The 20,360-nt window shown below is 41.1% G+C and overlaps 1 protein-coding gene across 1 annotated transcript in view; it reads right to left on the bottom strand.

The window, feature by feature from the left end:
- Positions 1-12,886: 12,886 nt before the first annotated feature.
- Positions 12,887-20,360, bottom strand: part of LHX6 (LIM homeobox 6) — a 239,868-nt gene continuing 232,394 nt past the window's right edge. Inside the window, exons 8-9 of the mRNA XM_068249721.1 lie at positions 16,267-16,370; positions 12,887-12,907 (exon numbers count right to left, since the gene is read on the bottom strand). Coding sequence (XP_068105822.1) covers positions 12,887-12,907; positions 16,267-16,370 — 125 coding nt within the window. The remainder of the gene's footprint in view (positions 12,908-16,266; positions 16,371-20,360) is intronic.

Genomic DNA, 20,360 nt, shown 5'->3' with positions numbered 1-20,360 from the left:
AACGTTCGATTATCCCGTTTATTCGATCTAAATGATCGAATTGAATGAAAGTTGAAAATATTTTTTTTTCGATCAGACATGCTGGAAAAATCTTTATATTCGATTTAACGGAATAATCGAACTAAATTATCTAATTGAAAAAAAAAAAGAAAAATTGTACCATGTATGGCCACCTTTAGAAGAGCTCACAACCTAATCCCTACCATAGTCATATGTCCATTATAGTCTAGGGTCAATTTAGGGGCAAGCCAGTTAACTTATCTGTATGTTTTTGTAATGTGGGAGGAAACTTGAGTGCCCAGAAGACATACCAAGGGGAGAAGATACAAACTACGTGCAGATAGTGCCATGGCAAGGACTTGAACCAGGGACCCAATGCTGCAAGGCGAGAGTGCTATCCACTGTGCCACGCATTTCAGCAATGGTCGAATGCATTGTTCCTCTCCTGCCCAAGGCCGGATTTACCATAGGGCACTCGTGCCTTCAGGCGCCTTATGTAGATGAAGTGGCTCCCCTCCCCAAATGTTCTCCTATCTATTGGGGGGGGGGGGGTTACTTAATACTGGGGTGAAGGCACATCTGGCTTCCTATATTTGGTGAGGGTGGCATCTACTTCTTAGATTAATGGGGTTACCAAATACTTGAGGAAAATCTGGCAAACTAGTCAAGGAAGAAAGGATGCCTACCTAATATGGGGGTGTGGCCTGAGTTGTGGGCGGAGTTTAGAGCACTGTGCCTACAGGCTCCTGAGCAGTAAATCCAGCTGTGGACCTGCCAGAAGCTACTCCATTGTGCACCAAGCCATTATGCCTTCTCTGCCTTTTAATTCAACAGAATGCATCTATTGATGATAGCCATAGGACATATCTATGTGACACCGGTCCTCAGTCGTCATACAATTTTTGAAAATGCTATGTTTGCCCAGCACACATTCCATTGCAGTGTCCAACAGCCAACAGGCAATTTGAAGGTTTCTTTCTCCCTTGCCCTACCAGCAACCAGATGACAGTTTCCAACCACATAGGTGTCAAAAGGCTTTCTCCTAGCTCCCACAAGACCCCCTGGACTGTTAGTAGCCCCATCCTTCAGATCAGGTCAGATATTGATGGACAGAACCTCACAAGAGAACAAACAACAACCTTTTTAGCAAAGTCCAAATCTATATTTAATAATTGGCACAATTTTACAATATTTCATGGTTTTGGAAGATACTAAATGAACAATCTCTTCATGCATCATTAAGTATGCTCAAACACACGTTCAGGGAACTTCCCGTGCAAATCCGTGATTCCCACTAGGAGGAATAAAAGTTCTCAGGTACCCTGACTGGCTGCCACATCATATTTCATATCAAATGATTCATAAAATTATGCGGATTGTGAATATTCAAGCTAGGTTTTTATTGACCCTATGGGCACCGAAAGACAGGGAAAACAAGAATCCTGCCAGATTTTGCCTCTATGGGATAGGACAGTTCCAATTTCACAAGGCTGGACTTGTACGTGTCATAACCCCTCCCAGCTACAGCCTGGAGTAAAAAGCAAGGGACATAAAGAGTTAAGGGTCCTCAGACTGTCTTCAACTGGGGTTGATTCCATCAATGGCCCGCCCGCTGCACACAGGGCCCCTTCACTATCTTGGATTACTTATCACCAGAGACTTTGTCGTTTTCCAGGATTTCCGATAACGTTATTTTGAACTGTATTATAGACATTCTATTTCATATTTTTTTAATCTCTTACTTATTTCTATAAACCCAGTCTGCCCGACTGACAGGTATATTTACCTGTCAGTTTTAAAGTATATTTGTGTGTATAGTTTTATAATAAAACTAATGATTGAATCGTTTCAATCTTGCCCTTGTTTTTGCTTTACTGATCGTTGCTTAGAACTCTGCCTCATAAGAGATACACTACCAAATTGTCTGATTTCTTTTATAAATTATTGATTTGCTAGCTAGGTTGTAAAATAAAGGTTTCTTCCTTTTAGTAGTAGCTAGGTGGAGTCTGTCAATCTATCATTTATTCCGGGCAGTGGTGGCAGCATTACAAACGATTTCCAGCATGAAATCGATCATTTTATTTTACCTATTCTACATACAATAGATATTGTATTATGTATGGGCCCACCAATCAATCTTAAATGTTTACTACGTGCACAGTGAATCCGCCTCCAGAAGTCTCTAGTAAATGAGACCTGCATGGCAACCGTGGTCTAGTAATACGGGTTTGGCGGGTGGTTGTCACAATCTGTATATGCTAATGCACAGCACTGTCTCGGTAGGTATAAGGTTACGATCCCTACAGATGGCAGTTATTGAAAGTGTAAATGTAGCTTTAGTTATGCTGTAAGGGACAAAGCAATAGGCAAGCAGCAACAGATGTTTTAAAGTGCAAACTACCACATTTTTGTAACTGTCTGCTGTTGTAGCAGTACATGGCTCCAATGGAGTCACTAGCAAATGTGATGGCCTGCAATGCCCCTTTAAAAGTTTTGTGCACATATGTTCCCATGAGCACACGTGTGTCAAAAATCTGATTTAGAAAAACAATGTTGTTTTTGTATTAAAAAAACAAGATTGTGCCACCCCCACCTTCAGGCCCCTTGAAACCATCTGTTTTCCACCTGGTAAAACCCTGTGAAGGCTGGTAAAAGCCAGGGATTGCTTAGCAATGTTGGGATCCATCCTCTGAGCAATACCAACCCTTTTGGTCCATTGGGCAGTAAAGCCTACTTTTGCAAAATGCCCTTGTCGGAAGTTAAGGAAAAGATTCTCATCTCTACCTAGTGTTTGGGAAGGCAGGGGTAACTAGAGTGAGGTTAGGACCAAGGGCCTACTCCTACATATGAGGCAGGGGTTACACCCTCTTCCCTCAGAACAAGGTAGGGGCCCGGGACATTTTATAAATTAGAGGTGGCATCTTTTTGCATATTGCCTTACCTGTCTTATACACCATGTGAGTAGGTATTGCTCAGTAAGTGAAGCCTCATTGGGCTTCCCAATCCCTTGGTTACATCAACTGCATGGGGACAAGGGGCTAAAGGGCTTTGAGATGCACATTATTTTTTTATTTTATTTTTTTTTTGCGATTTTTATGTTACAATTTTTGAAAATATATGATTTTTAACAAACATTTATGAAAATATTACAAGGATGTTTTAGCCTGCTATGGAGTAGGCCAGCACTTTGACTGCACCACCACAGATGACATGGTCTCTTTTTGCTCCGTATGCCAGGTTTTGGCATGCCCACTGTCATGGTGCAGTAGTAAATCAAACTCATTGTTTGAATATAGATTTTTAATGTTTGTCTAATAAAAATACTCCTGCAGTGCAAGCATTTCCACCAAATGCATCTTTATTTAATACACAAATAGGACATCTTACAATTCACAACATTGAAAGTATATATAACAAAACAGACATTCTTAAAAAAAAAGTGCTTACACATAAATAAATAGTACATCTGTAATATTCTGCATTTTACCTAAGCAGATGTTAACCAAGAAAGGCTGACTATGACACACACTAACAGAGCTGTTCATATGAGTTTGCTTTGGTGATAATCTGTACTGTAAAAGTTTGTATCTTGGTGAGGTCCAAAGAGGCAAATCCTTAAATTGACTTAATCCTCGTTTAGTCATAGGTCAGGTACCAAAGACTTGTAGGTAAAAGGTCATCCTTCTAAACAAAAATCGTAACTCTTAGCAACAAGTATATGTAGACAATTTTTATGATGATTTAAAAGCCAGGGTATTTAGCCATCAACTCAAGATAACAGAGTTTAAAGTACCTTTTTCAACAGTGCCAACCCATCTATTTTATTGGTCTTAAATTGCTGTATATTGTTTCTTCATAGTTTTCACAAAAACAAAATCATTTATTTGCTTTCCTATGATGCCGATGATCACACATATAGGTTTATTACGTGATATGCTGCACAGTTTGTGGATTGCTTTTCACTCCATACTTGACTTATAGCCATGGGAGGTCTATGCAGTCAGATTGTGGGGGTAATATCAAAGTACTATTTAATGACTGGAAGTCCAGACCTGTAAAATGTTTTATAGATTAAAAAAAACAAAAACGGTTGAAGTGGCAAAAGCGCTGTTCAGCCAATCACCTTGAGGCATGGTGATTAGTTGTATGATACTTATACACTAAAGAAGAGTGAGAAGGACCTTCCTGCCAGAAGCAGGTAATGTTTAACGCTTCACTGCATTATCAAGAAGTTTTAAATCAGGATGATACCATTTACTCACTGCATTATAGCAAACCTGAACTCAGAACTTCCTCTCTGCTCTAAAATATAAGCAACATCATAATAACCTTTAAAGAAAAGGATTTTTTGTTACAGCTTACAATTCCTTCAATAAATTTGCACTGTGTCTACTTCCTGCTTTCATGGAAGCAGACAAAGGGACAACATCCTGTGTTTACATATTAGTGAGTCTGCCAAGGACTGCTGAATTTCTGTGCTGACACAGCTGAGAGATAAAATGACTCTTGTGATTACTTGAAGATAGGGGGACAGGCTATTCTCTATAAAAACACACAGGGCGCATTTCTCTCTGTCGTCCTTGTGTACTGTGCAAGAGTCCAGGTCCACTTTAAAGGGAACCTAAACTGAGAAGGATATGGATTTTTCCTTTTAAAATAATACCAGTTGCCTGACTCTCCTACTGATCCTGAGTCTCTAATACTTTTAGCCGCAGCCCCTCAACAAGCATGCAGATCAGGTGCTCTGACTGAAGTCAGACTGGATTAGCTGCGTGCTTGTTTCAGGTGTGTGATTCAGCCACTACTGCAGCCAAAGAGATCAGCAGGACTGACAGGCAACTGGTATTGTTTAAAAGGAAACATCCATATTCCTCTCGGTTAAGGTTCCCTTTAAGTATAGGAGCAGACTCACCCCAGCCCTGGGCCTGGGGGCTATTGTCATGCCCCTTTGCTACCTTATGGTATTGTTAGCAAAAAATGATGTCATCTGCCATCTATGCCTATACAAAGCTTTCATGTCTTAGGGAACTGCATAACCAGGCTAAAGGGCAGTTGTATCTATCCGTCATTGGAGAACAGGGCTTTTTATTCTGCCCACTTTACCACAGTCCCGCTGACTCTGCTGACCCAAGCTTAAAATGTTTCTGGAAGCATCAGCAACGCGAGCAGTAAGAAAGTTGCCTATTCTTGCACATATGTAGAGCCCACAGGAAGCAGGGAATTTGGGCACCGGAGGCGCTGCAGGAATATTGCTATATGAGGGAAAATAAACTTTCAGTTACAGCGACGAGCATGGTAATTGGCAGGTTAACAGCAGGGGAAGTGGGGTTAGGTTTAGGCATCATTGGGGGGTTGCTTAGGCATCACTGGGGGGATCGGTTAGAGTTAGGCATCGTAAGGGGTCAGTTATGGCTAGGTATAGGTGGGCAGGGATTGGTTAGGCAAAAGTTGGGGGGGAATCGGTTTGGGTTAGACATCATTGGGCGGAGGGAGGGTTTGGTTAGGGTTAGGAATTGGTAAACTAATTGGTTAGAGTTAGGCATTGGTTTAAGGAGGGCTCTGTCTGAGAGTATGGTTAGGTTTAATGATAGTTCAAAATTGGTAAAATTTACTGGAAAATTTTCTGAAATATACTGTACTAATGTGCTACTGGCTGATGGTGTAATGGTTAAGGGCTCTGCCTCTGACACAGGAGACCAGGGTTCGAATCTCGGCTCTGCCTGTTCAGTAAGCCAGCACTAATTCAGTAGGAGACCTTTGGCAAGTCTCCCTTACACTGCTACTGCCAATAGAGCGCGCCCTAGTGGCTGCTGCTCTGCTCTGGCGCTTTGAGTCCGCAAGGAGAAAAGCGCAATATAAATGTTATTTGTCTTGTCTTGTCTTGTCTACTAGCAGCTATTTCTGGCACCAAAATTTCCCCAGTGCACAATTTGCATGTACACAGGTCCACTCTGTTCTACTTCAACAAAGCAGCAAAAGACTTGAGGGGCATTTTGTTGCAGAGATTCAGACATTTTAGAACATATTTGCTTGAATTGATTTTTTTTAAAGTGAATTCTAGAAAACTATCACTCTACATTCTATAGCACACTGATGCTCAGTGCTACAGAAACAAACTCTGCTCTAGCTTAGAATGTCCATGAATTGAGAAACTGACCCTCTATGACTGCCTGTGCATAACTCATTCACTATGACTGTATTTATACACCTGAAAATCCTGGCAGTGAAAGAGTCCCAGCAAATGAAGTTGTAAAGTGTCTGATTCCCATTGCAATCAATTCATCATTTACATAATTATTCCACCTTTTCTGTACAAGTATGACATAATTATGCAGAGTTTGGCGCTAATTACAGCGCTTTATTTTTCAGCTGATCACCGGTTTATTTGTAGAACATTGTATGTCATGAAATATATCCGTTAAATGTCAAAAACACAGCAGAAATGTTGTTGCCTATTGAAAGGCATCTTTGTATAATATGTAACACCGTAGGGCGTCATCTGACAAGGGGAGTCCATTGAGAAGGGTATTTGAAAAGAGACCTCTTAGCAGTGATTGTGTTTATATTTAGTATTCCCTTCAATGCATGTTTAGATATGTATATCCTATAGGAAAGGATAATATGATACTTATATATGTTTTATTTTCGTTAGCCCCTATTCGGCAAATATTCTAGATGTAAGGGAGAGTAGTGTCAGCTATATCCTCTTCTGCATGAATATGGTTTCTTATAGTGGCTGTTTTTGAAAGAGGTGTTTTACAAGGGTAAGTCACTGGAGTATAAATATCATTTTGTATAGTGTCTAGATGATCTCATGTATTGCAAGCCTCAGACCAGAACCTCAGACAGAAGTTGAAGAGCCTTGTGCCTTTTTTAACACATTGACGCCACGCTAGAAAAAAAATTCTTTGGGCCACCTTTTTTTTTTCATGAAAATAGACGAAAAGCTACAAAAACAAAACTATAATTTCCAATTTAATGAAAAATGTGTGGTTTTTTTTATTGTTTTCTGTGCATGAGTTTTATGCATTAGAATCCACTATTAAACTACATGCCAAGTTACGGTGCCCATACACGGTACAAAAAAAATGTTAAAGGGGCACTACAACGAAAAACTGTAAAATTTAAAATATTTGCAAACATATACAAATAAGAAGTATGTTTTTTCCAGAGTAAAATGAGCCACAAATTACCTTTCCCCTATGTTGCTGTCACTTACAGTAGGCAGTAGAAATCTGACAGAAGTGACAGGTTTTGGACAAGTCCATCTCTTCATAGGGGATTCTCAACAAGGCTTTTATTCTTTATAAAGATATTCCCTTATAAGGATTTAAACAATGATGCTTGTCAGCTTCCGTGCTCCTTACACAGTTTTTTGACAGTTGGACAGAGCAACTGCCATTCACTAAATGCTTTTGAAAATAAATATATCCCTGAGAATCCCCTATAAAGTGATGGACTAGTCGAAAACCTGTCACTTCTGTCAGATTTGTACTACCTACTGTAAGTGACAGCAACATAGGAGAAAAGTAATTATAGCTCATTTTACTCTGGAAAAAAAATTTACTTTTTATTTGTATATGTTTGCACATATTTAAAATTTTACAATTTTTCGCTGTAGTGCCCCTTTAAATTTTCCCGTTTAGTCGACCAAAACGATCGAATCGAATGAAAGTCAAAAATAATCAATTTTTTGATCAAGTGAATGAACGATTATCCAATTTTTTCAATAAAAAATCCAGTTGGACATGTTGGAAAAATCTTTATATTCAATTTAAGGGTATAATTGAAGAAAATTATCTAATTGAAAAACATGGAAAAATTGTACGATGTATGGGTTCCATTAGTGGTACGTGACTCATGATATACTTGTTGATTTTTTTTTCAGAAAATTGGTTCTTCTATTATTCCACAAATATTTAATTGTGTCTCTAGTAGACTTGGGTGGTCCTGATTGACAGTGCCTGAATCATGCGTTAGTTGCTTGCGCACCATGCAGCTATTAAGGTGAAGAGATAAGTAAGATATACATGCTTCACAAAACCCCTGGCTGAAAATTAGAGTGGGTTAAAGAGGAACTGTCGCGAAAATCTTAAAATTAAAAATCTTAAAATCGTAGCCAATTATGCAAATGACAATTATCTCACATTACGTTTATTCTTTTCATAAGAGAAATACGACTCTCAGTTGGCTTCTAGTGTAGAATGAGTTTAAATGGTTACCCACATCGTGGACCTCTGCTGTCTCAGAAACTGACTCTCATAAGCATTGGGTAGAAGGGTGGAAGATTGCAAAGACTCATATTGAAAGGTGCACACTTTTTAATTGTAGTTTGTGGCCTGCAGATATTGGGCTTGATTCACTAAGACAAATAGCATGATTTATACGAGTTAACATGCCTTATCAGAGATAACACGCGGTATCAAAGTTAACACGCCTTATCAGAGTAGCATAGCGAGCGGTACGAACTTATGCCTACTAATTGGCAAAAACAAGAGCTCCACTCATCCTGCCCTGAGCCCCTGCCGGTTCGTAGTGCTCACTATGCTACTCTGATAAGGAGTGTTAACTTTGATAAGACGTGTTATCTCTGATAATGCTGTTAACTCGGATAAGGCATGCTACTTGTCTTAGTGAATCAAGCCCATTGTGTGTACAGGCCATAGGATGGACAGCAGGATTTTAGCTGCTGATTGCATTTGCAAGGAGACCACATGGTACAAAAGAAGGGTTGCTGCACATAAAATTATTAAAGAACCACTATCACAACATTATACATATACTGTACACACATACATATGAGACATACATTTCTCCCACAGTACCATGTATTATTAATTACTTTTTCTTGTGTCATTGTCACTTAGTTGGTAGTAATTGAACTGGGCCTTGAGAATCCTCAATAATGAGATGGACTAGTCCCAAACCCATTAAATCTGTCAGAACTTTATTACCCACGGTGACAGTGACATTGAAAAATAATAATTTATAATGCATTTTACTGTACATCTTATATGTATTGTATGGTGTGTGTTTTTACATTTTACAGGTCCTTTAAGTTGTGGGTGTTGGATGCTTAATTTTATTTTACCTTTCAGAAATGTAAAGCACCAAAAGCAGGTTCCATAAGCAAATATGACTGATCAATACCAAAATGGTACCTCACTACATTTCAGAAACTAAAATTGATACTGCTGGTATAGCCCCAAAGTAATGTAGTGGATAAACCAAGAGGCACCCAAAATTCATCAATGGAATATTTAAAAGTCATAAAGCCACAGTATTGGCTAAAATAAGGACACAATAAAACACATTTTGCCAGTGTATCTTAGTGTCCTCTACTAATGGGAGGCAGCAGACTACTGGGGGAATGCTTGAAATTTTTCTGCTGCGGCATCCTGAAGAAGCCAGGATACAGGGGCGAAACGCCTTGTATTAACACAATAGGTGCATTATTTTGCCAATTTTAAGGTCTTACGAACATTTTTCGATGTAAGCCTAGTTTTATGCTTTTAAATATTTTAGGAATTAGGGGTCTCTCCGTTTATCCACTCCATTATGTTGCTGACCACACCTGCACTCTTAATTTTAGTTTTTTGTTTTTTTTAGGTATTTAGAGCAGGGATGCCCACCTCCAGTCCTCGAGGGCCGAGGTCCTCACACATTTTTAGCACAGCTCAATTTTATTGATGCTACTGAATCAGGAAAGGTGTGGTTCATCAAGTAGAACACATTTGCTATTTCTCTGTCCATCCTAAACACTGGCATGGATATTGCCCTCCAGGCCTGGAGTTGGGCATCCGTGATTTTGAGAGTTTGTTTTTGAGATTTATGAGTATTCCTTTTTCCTATCTGATTTGTGAAAACTGTGTCTCTTGATTTATATTAGCACAACAGCGGCAGGACTGAACTATAACTATAATAATATCACAATCTGTATCACTGCAGTTGTTTGGAGAGCGCTACATATTATTTGTCAGTTATGCAGGAATATTGACTGCAGTTGTCCCTCTGGATAGAAGTATTTGTCTCTCCAGCCATGTGTTGCTGCACTTTACATATATTGCAGATGTGAATAATCTACTTTTTATGACAGTGGCAAAGCATAACAAAAACAGGAAAGCCCTGACATATGCATATTACAATGGAAGTGCATACCAAGACATATGTTGTGACTGCATTGTCATTGCAATTCTGATGACTCAGGATCAGGAAGTCTCATCATGCTCATATTACTTTAATAGGTAGGAAGATCTAATTTTTAGGATTAAATGACAGCACGAGGTAGCAGATAACCATATTTGAATGCCACATTTTGATATCCGACAGTAGCGTACCTTAAAAACAGAGCTGTCACAAACCTCAGCAATACATACAAAATGTGATTGAAATATACATAATCCAAGTTTACTGTCAGTAAAAACGGCATACCTAAATAATCAGTAGTCACAGACATACAAGACTTATTGATGAGGAGTAGGGATGAGTACACCAATTTTGAGGAATTCCAATTTCGACTTTCACATTGGAGTTTTAGAATTTTGAGTTAAGGGTCAGAATTCATAAAACGCTAACACATAACTTTTGAAACATATGCAAAATAAAGGGGTTTTTGTGTGTGTAAATAGTGAAGAATGTCTGCTGAGCACATTTGAGATACATGAATGAAGACTAAATGAAAAAGCAAAAATGTTAAGTGGAAAAAGCAAAAATGTTAAGTGGAAATGTAATCCATTGTGAACAGATTTATGCAAATGTAATCCATTGTGAACAGATTTATGCAAATGTAATCCATTGTGAACATATTTAAGCAAATTTGCAGAAACCATAGTAGTGCAAAATTATAATCACTAAAAACTACAGTTTACAATTTTCAATTTTCATAATGCAAACTCAGAGTCAGCGAAATCCGGAATTCATTTGAATTCTATGCAAAATTGTGGAATATTGTTGGATTTAGAATTCGGCAATTCTGACCATCCATAATGAATAGGTCTGAATTCCAAGTGAAAGTAGAATGGGTCGAGCTCTCTTTTAGTGAAGCCATTCCAAATACTAAAGGACTAACATAGATGCTAGGTTTACAGTGGGGCGTTGCGTTTAGGGGACGTTATAGGGCACATAACGTGCCCCTAACGCAAAGCCTGGCGCTCTCTGATGTGGACGTCAGAGTGAGCCGCGTTGTGCAGCTCACTCTGGCGTCCATGATGCCGTGATGCGTGGTCCCGCCCGGCCAATCGGCGCACAGAGCGGCGCTCCAGGAAGTAAACACTGCACGTCACACCGTGCAGTGAATATTAATTAGCCATGTGCCCGGCCGCTCTCCCCTCCTCCCCAACATGACTGAGCATGTGCAAACAGTCTAACGCGGCTTAGCCGTGTAGAACGCACAGCATGCAGTACTTTCTGTTGACGTGGAGCGTTACAATGTAATGCAACGTGGGCACTGTGAACAGCCCATTGATTTATCATTACTGTGCAGTGGGGCTGCGTTACAGGCTGCACTAACGTGCACCTGTAACATCCCACTGTGAACCTAGCCAGAAGCTTTGGTGGGGAGAAACATTATTTTTGCAGTATGTTTTGATTTATTGTTTGTATGCAGTCTTCACTATAGGAAACCTCTTATTTTCTCAGCCATTTGCCTAGGTTTGTGACAGGACCCCATTGTAGATAAGAAATAATTACTTTATTAATAGTTTTATGTTTTTGTAAAATGTTGTAAAAACTACACTGAACAGGTAACAGGGTTAGACTGTGGGCCATACGCAATTCACTTTTTCTCCTGAGTTTTCTCCTAGGAGATACATTTTTTTTATCTTCAATTTAATTTAACTTTTTACCACTTTTCAATGGAAAAAGTACCAAAAAGTAGCTGAACGGGTTATGTCAAAATTATTTTGAGTATTTGTTTGCCTGCTGGTGGTTTAAAAGGCATCTTATTTACAAACTGTGAAAATATCACCTAGGAGATAACTAAGGAGAAAAAGTGAATTGCATATGGCCCTGTATGTCAAAAAAGTCAGTTTTAGCTACAATGTGTGCATGGGTGGATGTCTGAGAGTAGAATTTTAAATTGCAACTTTTATCGGCTCTTTTTTTTGTAGCAATTTAGTGGAGTTTTTACAAATTTGATGTAGCTGTTTTCTTTTGAAAACATTGGATTTAATCCAGCTCACCCCATGTAAAATGAACAAACCTCTGGATCAATAAAATACTTATGGTATTAATGTAAATTAAGTGGAAAATAATTTAGATATTGAAAGCAATTATAGAAGCACAGTTCTTGCTTCTACCAGACATAAAGCAATGGTCAAATGAATAAACACAATTTGTGAATTACTGATTTGAGACTGTAACAGGCAGGAAGCTAAATAAGACGTTAAGATGTTAGTTTTGATAGATCGGTTGTAGACTTCAATGTCTTTCACTGAAACAATACCTTAGGTCATTGATAGGGTTATGTCAAATGGACATTATTGAAACAGCTCAATTAGGTAAAACAAGTGCAAAATTTCAGCTTAGATAAACATTCTGTTGTGTAGTCATTCCAGGTTGCAAATGTTCTATTTTCATGGCCAAATCCTTAACAGCCTTTAGTAAAAATGCAGAAGGTGACAGCTTCTCTCTGAGAATGGGTAACACTGATTTTAAACCTTTGTTATAATTTAATAACAATAACAAACCCAGTCATATAGATAACTGTTGTCCATGTCTGCCTTACAAGACTCTCCAGCACGACTTGGCTACTTCTCCATTACAGACATAGAGCCAAAGAGAGCAAATAGCAGACAGTGTCTCCTTGCTGGGTGTTCTCCTCTGCTGAATCCTTTATCCCCTCGGCATAAAGGGCAGCACGTCGTCACCAATGGCAAAAAGATGTCAGTCAATACTGAAACAAAATTACCTGCCAGAAGAAATTAGATTATTAGCCAGTAACATATTAGGGCCCTATATCAATACATTATTCTCTTGAGGGCTCTAGTATTAGAATTTTTGACATAGTATCTATAAAATACCTTTTTAAGAGTGCATGGAATGGAATTATGACATTCTAATACTAGTAACTTGTGTAACAGCAACAGAAAATAACATTCTTAGGCCTGGTTCACATCTGCATTTGCCAACGGAACCGGCTGTACGGTTCCGTGGTCCGTTCCTCTGAACGGACAAAAAAATGCTGCAGGACCTAATTTTTGCTTTGCTCAACGGAACGGAAATGGAAGGTTTTGCAGCTACATAGTAACAAATAGAAAACTGACAGTTTACAGCACACTGGCTGTAAAAACTGACAGTTTTTCCTGATCCTGTTGGCCGGATCAGTACGGCCGGCTACGCAAAAAAACCGCTAATGTGAATCGGGCCTTAACCTCCCTGGCGGTTTGTTAAAATCCGCCAGGGGGCAGCAAATACCTTTTTTTTAAATTTTTTTTTTTTTCATGTAGCGAGACAATGTCTCGCTACATGATAGCCGCTGCTGAGCGGCATCCCCCCAGCCCCTCCGATCGCCGCCGGCGAACGGAGATCAAGAGATCCCGTTCAAAGAACGGGATCTCTTGGACGGGGCGGGATGACGTCACCGACGTCATCGACGTCGTGACGTCAAAGGGGAATCCGATCCACCCCACGGCGCTGCCTGGCACTGATTGGCCAGGCAGCGCACGGGGTCTGGGGGGGGGGGGGCGGCTGCGGCGACGGGTATAGCGGCGGATCGGCGGGCAGCGGCGGCAATTGGAGGTTACACGCAGCTAGCAAAGTGCTAGCTGCGTGTAACAAAAAAAAATTATGCAAATCGGCCCGGCGGGGCCTGAGCGGTGCCTCCCGGCGGCATAGCCCGAGCTCAGCTCGGGCTTACCGCCAGGGAGGTTAAAGTGAATGGGAAGCCGTATAAAAAAAGTCAGATACTCACCTAAGGAGAGGGAGGCTCTGGGTCCCATAGAGCCTTTCCTCTCCTCTCCCGGGGTCCCCGCTGGTGTCCTGGCTCCCCGTAGCGGTATTCGACCGTTTCGCTGTCTCCCGGCCGAAGGGAGGCTTCGGAAAATGCTTCGGGAAATGCTTCGGGAGCCCGAGTGCTCCCGAAGACGGGCGCTCTACACTGCGCCACGTGTGGGCCTCCTGTCTTTGGGAGGACTCGGCTCTCGAAGACTTCTGAAGTCCCCTCGGCGGGGGATGTGAACGGAGGAGCCAGCTCAGCACCGGGGGCACCGGGAGAGGAGAGGGAAGGCTCAATAGGACCGAGCCTTCCCTCTCCTTTGGTGAGTCTCTGACTTTTTTTTATTTAATAACCGATTCCCATTAGCTTTAAAGGACCTTTATCTTAAAGAAGTGTAAAATATATACATGTAAAATTTACATTTCTCCCCAAGTAAAATGCACCATAAATTACTTTTTCCCATATTATTGTTAGCTACATTAGATAGAATCTCTCAGATTTTGGACTAGTCCATATTCTCATGGGAGATTTCTATTATCTCCTTTATTCTTTACAAAAAATCTATATAAACATGTTGGTCGGCTCAGTGGCGTACCTAGAGAATTTGACACCCTAGGGAATTTGATTACAGAACCCCCCCCCCCCCCCCCCCCCCCCAAAAAAAGGGGTGCTACATCAGGAAGTAGTACAGTCCTCTGTACTGCCTGCTGATATTTTCCCAATGTTGCCCAAACTATGAAAAAAGGTACCAGGTGGAAGAACACAGTGGCTAAGCATCACAGCAGCACCCCTAGCCATGGCTACACCGGTGCTGTGCACCTGCAGCCCTATGGTAGGCACGCCACTGGGTCAGCTTCCCTACTCATTTGCACACTATTTTGGCACTTGGACTGAACAGCTGAAGATCAGTAAGTGCTTTTGAAAAAAACATTATAATCCCCCATGAGGAGAAGGACTAGTCCAAAACCTGTCAGATTTTCACTACATACTGTAAGTGACAGTGACATTGAAAAAAAGTAATTTATAGTGCTTTTTACTCTGGGAGAAATGTACATTTATATGTCTGTATTTTAAAATGTTACCATTTTTTTTTCAATTGTCCTTAAAGGGACCCTGAGCAGTACCCTATAATCAAACATTTCCCTGGCGTAGCAAGCAGCGTGATGAGCATCTGGATCCAGGAAGAGCCTGCCCGACACCCATCCCAGGTGTCGCCGGTAACGGATCCGCCAAAGGGACATGGCCAGCAACCAGGAGGACGCGGGGAGACCTCGCAGCCTAAAGTGGACTGGAGGACACCCCAGGTAAGTGACATTTTTTATTACAGGGTACTGCTCAGCCATTTTCATTTTTTTTTATATATTTCACAGCTCCTAATCTGCTAGCAGGGAGGGGGGGGGGGGGCAGAGAGCTCCTCCATTGATTACATACACCTGGCAACATTTCTAACACAGAACTACACAGCACAGGGAGATCCATGTCCCAGCCAGCAGCTCTACTGACAGGTGAGGAGCTGACATATACTAAAAAGTGGCAGTTCTGGGCATTTTTTTCTCAAAATACTTTGTTTGAAGGTTTTATTGTGCTGCTGTAATGTGATTATGTGCCCATGGCAGATGGCTGCCTAATGTACCCAAAAGGTAGATCCCTCTCTGATTGGAATCTGATCAAAGAAGGATCTATTGCCTCCACAAACTACCTGTAGATATTTAATATATTTTAAGCATGAAATATATTAATTATCTGTCAAACCTCCACATTGCACTATTCCATGCATTGATCTGCCCTTTTTTGAGCAAGATTTTCCATGCAGGTTAAAGTACTAAAAAAGTAAGTACTATCAAAATTATTTATTTTCTTTCTTGCTTGGCTTAAAGGGAATTTTATTGATAAGGTGTGAAAATATCACCTAGGAGAAAAGGGTTTATACCACCTAAGAGTAGACAATGCTTAAAAATCCATGCATGACTTATTGGATCACTTATGTTCTCCAGTGTGTGCGCCAATTATCTGCTGCTTCAGAAAACTGTAGTCTGGTACACACATCCAATTCTGAATGCATTGGCCAATGACTGGCCAACTTTACCGCTTCCATGTAGTATAAGAGCTTACCTACACAATTTGTTCATAGTATTCAAAATCTGTTGGCCCTCATACTAAATGGTGTTAATGAAATTGGCCAATCACAATTGGATGTGCGTAATCACCCTTAGTGAGTAGGTCCCTGCATGGGTACACAAGGAACTCTTGTTAACTTTTAATTGAAAAATACTCATATAATTCAAGAACCACTGGCTATGTAGACTATTAATATACACATTGCACATTTTTACCTTGTCTCCTCTGTTTGACAGTGTTGCTTCCATCTCACTTTTAAGATGCACAGGGGGAGCAGCATAGGGGAGTCTGCAGTGCACCTGCCCACACTGTACCTGACCTGCACACCAACACAGAAGACATTGCTTTTTAACTTACAGTCAACACGATGGACATAATCTGCACTCATTAAAGAGGAACTGTAACCAAGGATTGAACTTCATCCCAATCAGTAGCTGATACTACCTTTCCCATGAGAAATATTTACCTTTTCTCGAAAAGATCATCAGGGGGGTCTGTACGGTTGATATCATGGCAAAACCCCTCCCACAGCGTGATCTCAAGGCCTAGGTCCTGACAGTATCCTGTCTGTGAACCCTGATGCATTTTGGGAAAATAATGGCTGTTTCCAACTGCCAAGAAACAAGTATCTATGTACAGTGAGGTGTGAAAGTTTGGCCAACCTTGTTAATTGTCATGATTTTCCTGTATAAATTGTTGGTTGTTACGATAAAAAATGTCAGTTAAATATATCATATAGGAGGCACACACAGTGATATTTGAGAAGTGAAATTAAGTTTATTGGATTTACAGAAAGTGCACAATAATTGTTTAAACAGAATTAGGCAGGTGCATACATTTGGGCACCACAAAAAATAAATAAAATCAATATTTATTAGATCCTCCTTTTGCAGAAATTACAGCCTCTAAACGCTTCCTACAGGTTCTAATGAGAGTCTGGTTTCTGGTTGAAGGTATTTTGGACCATTCCTCTTTACAAAACATTTCTAGTTCATTCAGGTTTGATGACTTCTGAGCATGGACAGCTCTGTTTAACTCACACCACACATTTTCAATTATATTCAGGTCTGGGGTCTGAGATGGCCATTCCAGAACGTTGTACTTGTTCCTCCTCATGAATGCCTTAGTGGATTTTTAGCAGTGTTTAGGGTCGTTGTCGTGTTAAAAAATCCAGCCCTCGCGCAGCTTCAGCTTTGTCACTGATTACTGGACATTGGTCTCGAGAATCTGCTGATACTGAGTGAAATCCATACGTCCCTCAACTTTGACAAGATCCCCAGTCCCTGCACTGGCCACACAGCCCCATAGCATGATGGAACCACCACCACATTTTACTGTAGGTAGCAGGTGTTTTTCTTGGAATGCTGTGTTCCTTTTCCTCCATGCATAACACCCCTTGTTATGCCCAAATAACCAAATTTTAGTTGCATCAGTCCACAGCACCTTATTCCAAAATGAAGCTGACTTGTCCAAATGAGCTTTAGCATACCTCAAGCGGCTCTGTTTGTGCTGTGGGCGGAGAAAAGGATTCCTCTGCATCACTCTCGCATACAGCATCTCATTGTGTAAAGTGCGCTTAATGGTTGAACGATGCGCAGTGACTCCATCTGCAGCAAGGTGATGTTGTAGGTCTTTGGTGCTGGTCTGTGGGTTGACCCTGACTGTTCTCACCATTCGTCGCTTCTGTTTATCTGAGATTATTCTTGGTCAGCCACTTCGAGCCTTAACTTGAACGGAGCCTGTGGTCTTCCATTTCCTCAATATGTTCCTAACTGTGGAAACATACAGCTGAAATCTCGGAGACAGCTTTCTGTATCCTTCCCCTACACCATGATGGTGAACAATCTTTGTCTTCGGGTCATTTGAGAGTTGTTTTGAGACCCCCATGTTGCTCTTCAGAGAAAATTAACCACTTTGCGTCCCTGGGGTTTTCCCCCTAAAAACCAGAACAATTTTCTGCATTTCACACTCCTCCCATTCATTCGCCAATAACTTTATCACTACTTATCACGCATACGTGATCTATACCTTGTTTTTTCCGCCACCGATTAGGCTTTCTTTGGGTGGTACTTTTTGCTAAGAATTATATAATTTTCTATGCATTTTAAAGGGAACAAGGGGTAAAAAATGAAAAAAAGTCATTATTTCTCATTTTTCAGCCATTATAGTTTGAAAATAAAAATTGCTGCTGTAAGTTAAACCCACACATTTTATTTGTCCATTTGTCCTGGTTATTTCACCTTTTAAATTTCAATCCTAGTACAATGTATGGTGACAATAAATTATTTGGAAATAAAATGCATTTTTTAATTTTGTGTCCGATTTATTTCCTCCTTTATAATGTGATCCTTCCCCCAGTTCGCCAGATGTGCACCTACATATTCCCCCCTCCCCCATAGTTTGTCAGATGTGCCTCTGGATACCCCCCCCCAGCCAGGCCTTTGTACCCCCCCTCCATAGCCAGGTGTGTGCCCCTTTACCCCCCCCCCCCCCCATGGTTATCCAGTGTGTGTGTTGCTCCCCCTCCCGCCAACAGAGCAGAGGTGTCTCTTTAAAGATCCCCCCTTCCCCCCCTGCAGAGATCGGCACAGGGAAGCTATGTATAAGAAAACACTCACATAATCTTTTTCCTGCGTCAGCGATCCGCCTTCCCTCCATTCAGTACCACTGACAGCCCTTTATGTGCAGAATGGATTGGGTCCCAGCTTGATGACGTCATCAAGCCGGGACCTGATCCATTCTGCACATAGAGGCTGTCCGCGGTACTGAATGGAGGGAAGCCTGATCGCCGCTGCAGGAACAAGATTAGGTGATAAATCTACTCTGATCGCAGCATGGAGGAGGGGGGGTGTAATTACAGGGGATCTGGTGTGGGGTGGGGGGATTGGACACCTGGGAGGGGATCCCTCATTCATGTAGTTAGAGGGAGGGGGGTTGATGAGCCCAGGTGCGTGCTAGCATGCGCGCTGTGCTCATTTAAAGGGGGCAACTTATATTCACGTCATGTGGCTTTCAGAAGGCACTTGCAATGACGTGAATATACTTTAGTTAGGACATAAACTGGTTAAAACTTACAATTGTCCCCCTTAAATACTCTTTCTCATAATTGGATTCACCTGTGTATGTAGGTCAGGGGTCACTGAGCTTACCAAGTCAATTTAAATTACAATAATTACTTCTAAAGGTTTTAAAATCAATAAAATATTGATTTTATTTAAACAATTATTGCGCACTTTCTGTATATCCAATAAACTTCATTTCACTTCTCAAATATCACTGTGTGGGTCTCCTATATGATATATTTAGCTGACATTGTTTATCGTAACAACCAACGATTTATATAGGAAAATCATGATGATTAACAAGGTTGCCCAAACTTTCGCATCCCACTGTATATCAATAGAAAAACAACTTTTTAGCATTGTTAGCATCGCATTGTTAGGGCGTGTGGTTATAGATAATGGCAGTTGGTACTGTCTGTATTTTTTTATGTCTGTCAGTAGTAAAGATGATAATGTGCAGGCTGATTGTGGATCAAGCAATATGAACAAGTTACATGGTGAATGTCAATCATTTCTTGATCTCTAATCTATTGTTTTTACTTCTCACTTTGCAATTTATTGGTTTATTATTTTCCCCTTTTTGTTGAAGTTCCTCTTTAAATCAGCATGTTATAGTAATAAAATAACAGAGGAGATTAAAAAGCATAAGATTTAGTTTATTTGCATAAGCTAAATTACATTCCAAAGATAACAAGGCAAGTGCATTTTAACAATGGGGAAAAGGAAGGAGTTTATGTTAACCTTCCTGACGGTAGCCCCGAACGTAGTTCGGGGTAAGCCGCGCAGGAGGTTTTCTCAGGCCCTGCTGGGCCGATTTGCGTAATTTTTTTTTTGCTGGACACAGCTAGCACTTTGCTAGCTGCGCCAGCACACCGATCGCCGCCGCCCTGCGCTGGATCGCCGCTATCCGCGCCGCCGTAGAGCCCCCCCCCCTAGACCCCTGCGCTGCCTGGCCTATCAGCGCCAGGCAGCGCTAAGGGGTGGATCGGGACTCCCTTAGACGTCACGATGTCCATGACGTCGGTGACGTCATCCCGCCCCGTCGCCATGGTGACGGGGGAAGCCCTCCAGGAAATCCCGTTCTTTGAACGGGATTTCCTGATCGCCTATTGCCGGAGGCGATCAGAGGGGCTGGGGGGAGCGGCTATCATCGCTACTTGATTTAAAAAAAAAAAAGCAGAAAAACGGCAGCGCTGCCCCCTGGGGGTTTTTAATATACCGCCAGGGAGGTTAAAGGACAACTGTAG

Source organism: Hyperolius riggenbachi, chromosome 8, assembly GCF_040937935.1.
Source record: "Hyperolius riggenbachi isolate aHypRig1 chromosome 8, aHypRig1.pri, whole genome shotgun sequence".
NCBI lineage: Eukaryota > Metazoa > Chordata > Amphibia > Anura > Hyperoliidae > Hyperolius > Hyperolius riggenbachi.
The sequence above is the reverse complement of the archived record's forward strand: the minus strand, read 5'-3'. Positions and strand labels throughout refer to the sequence as shown.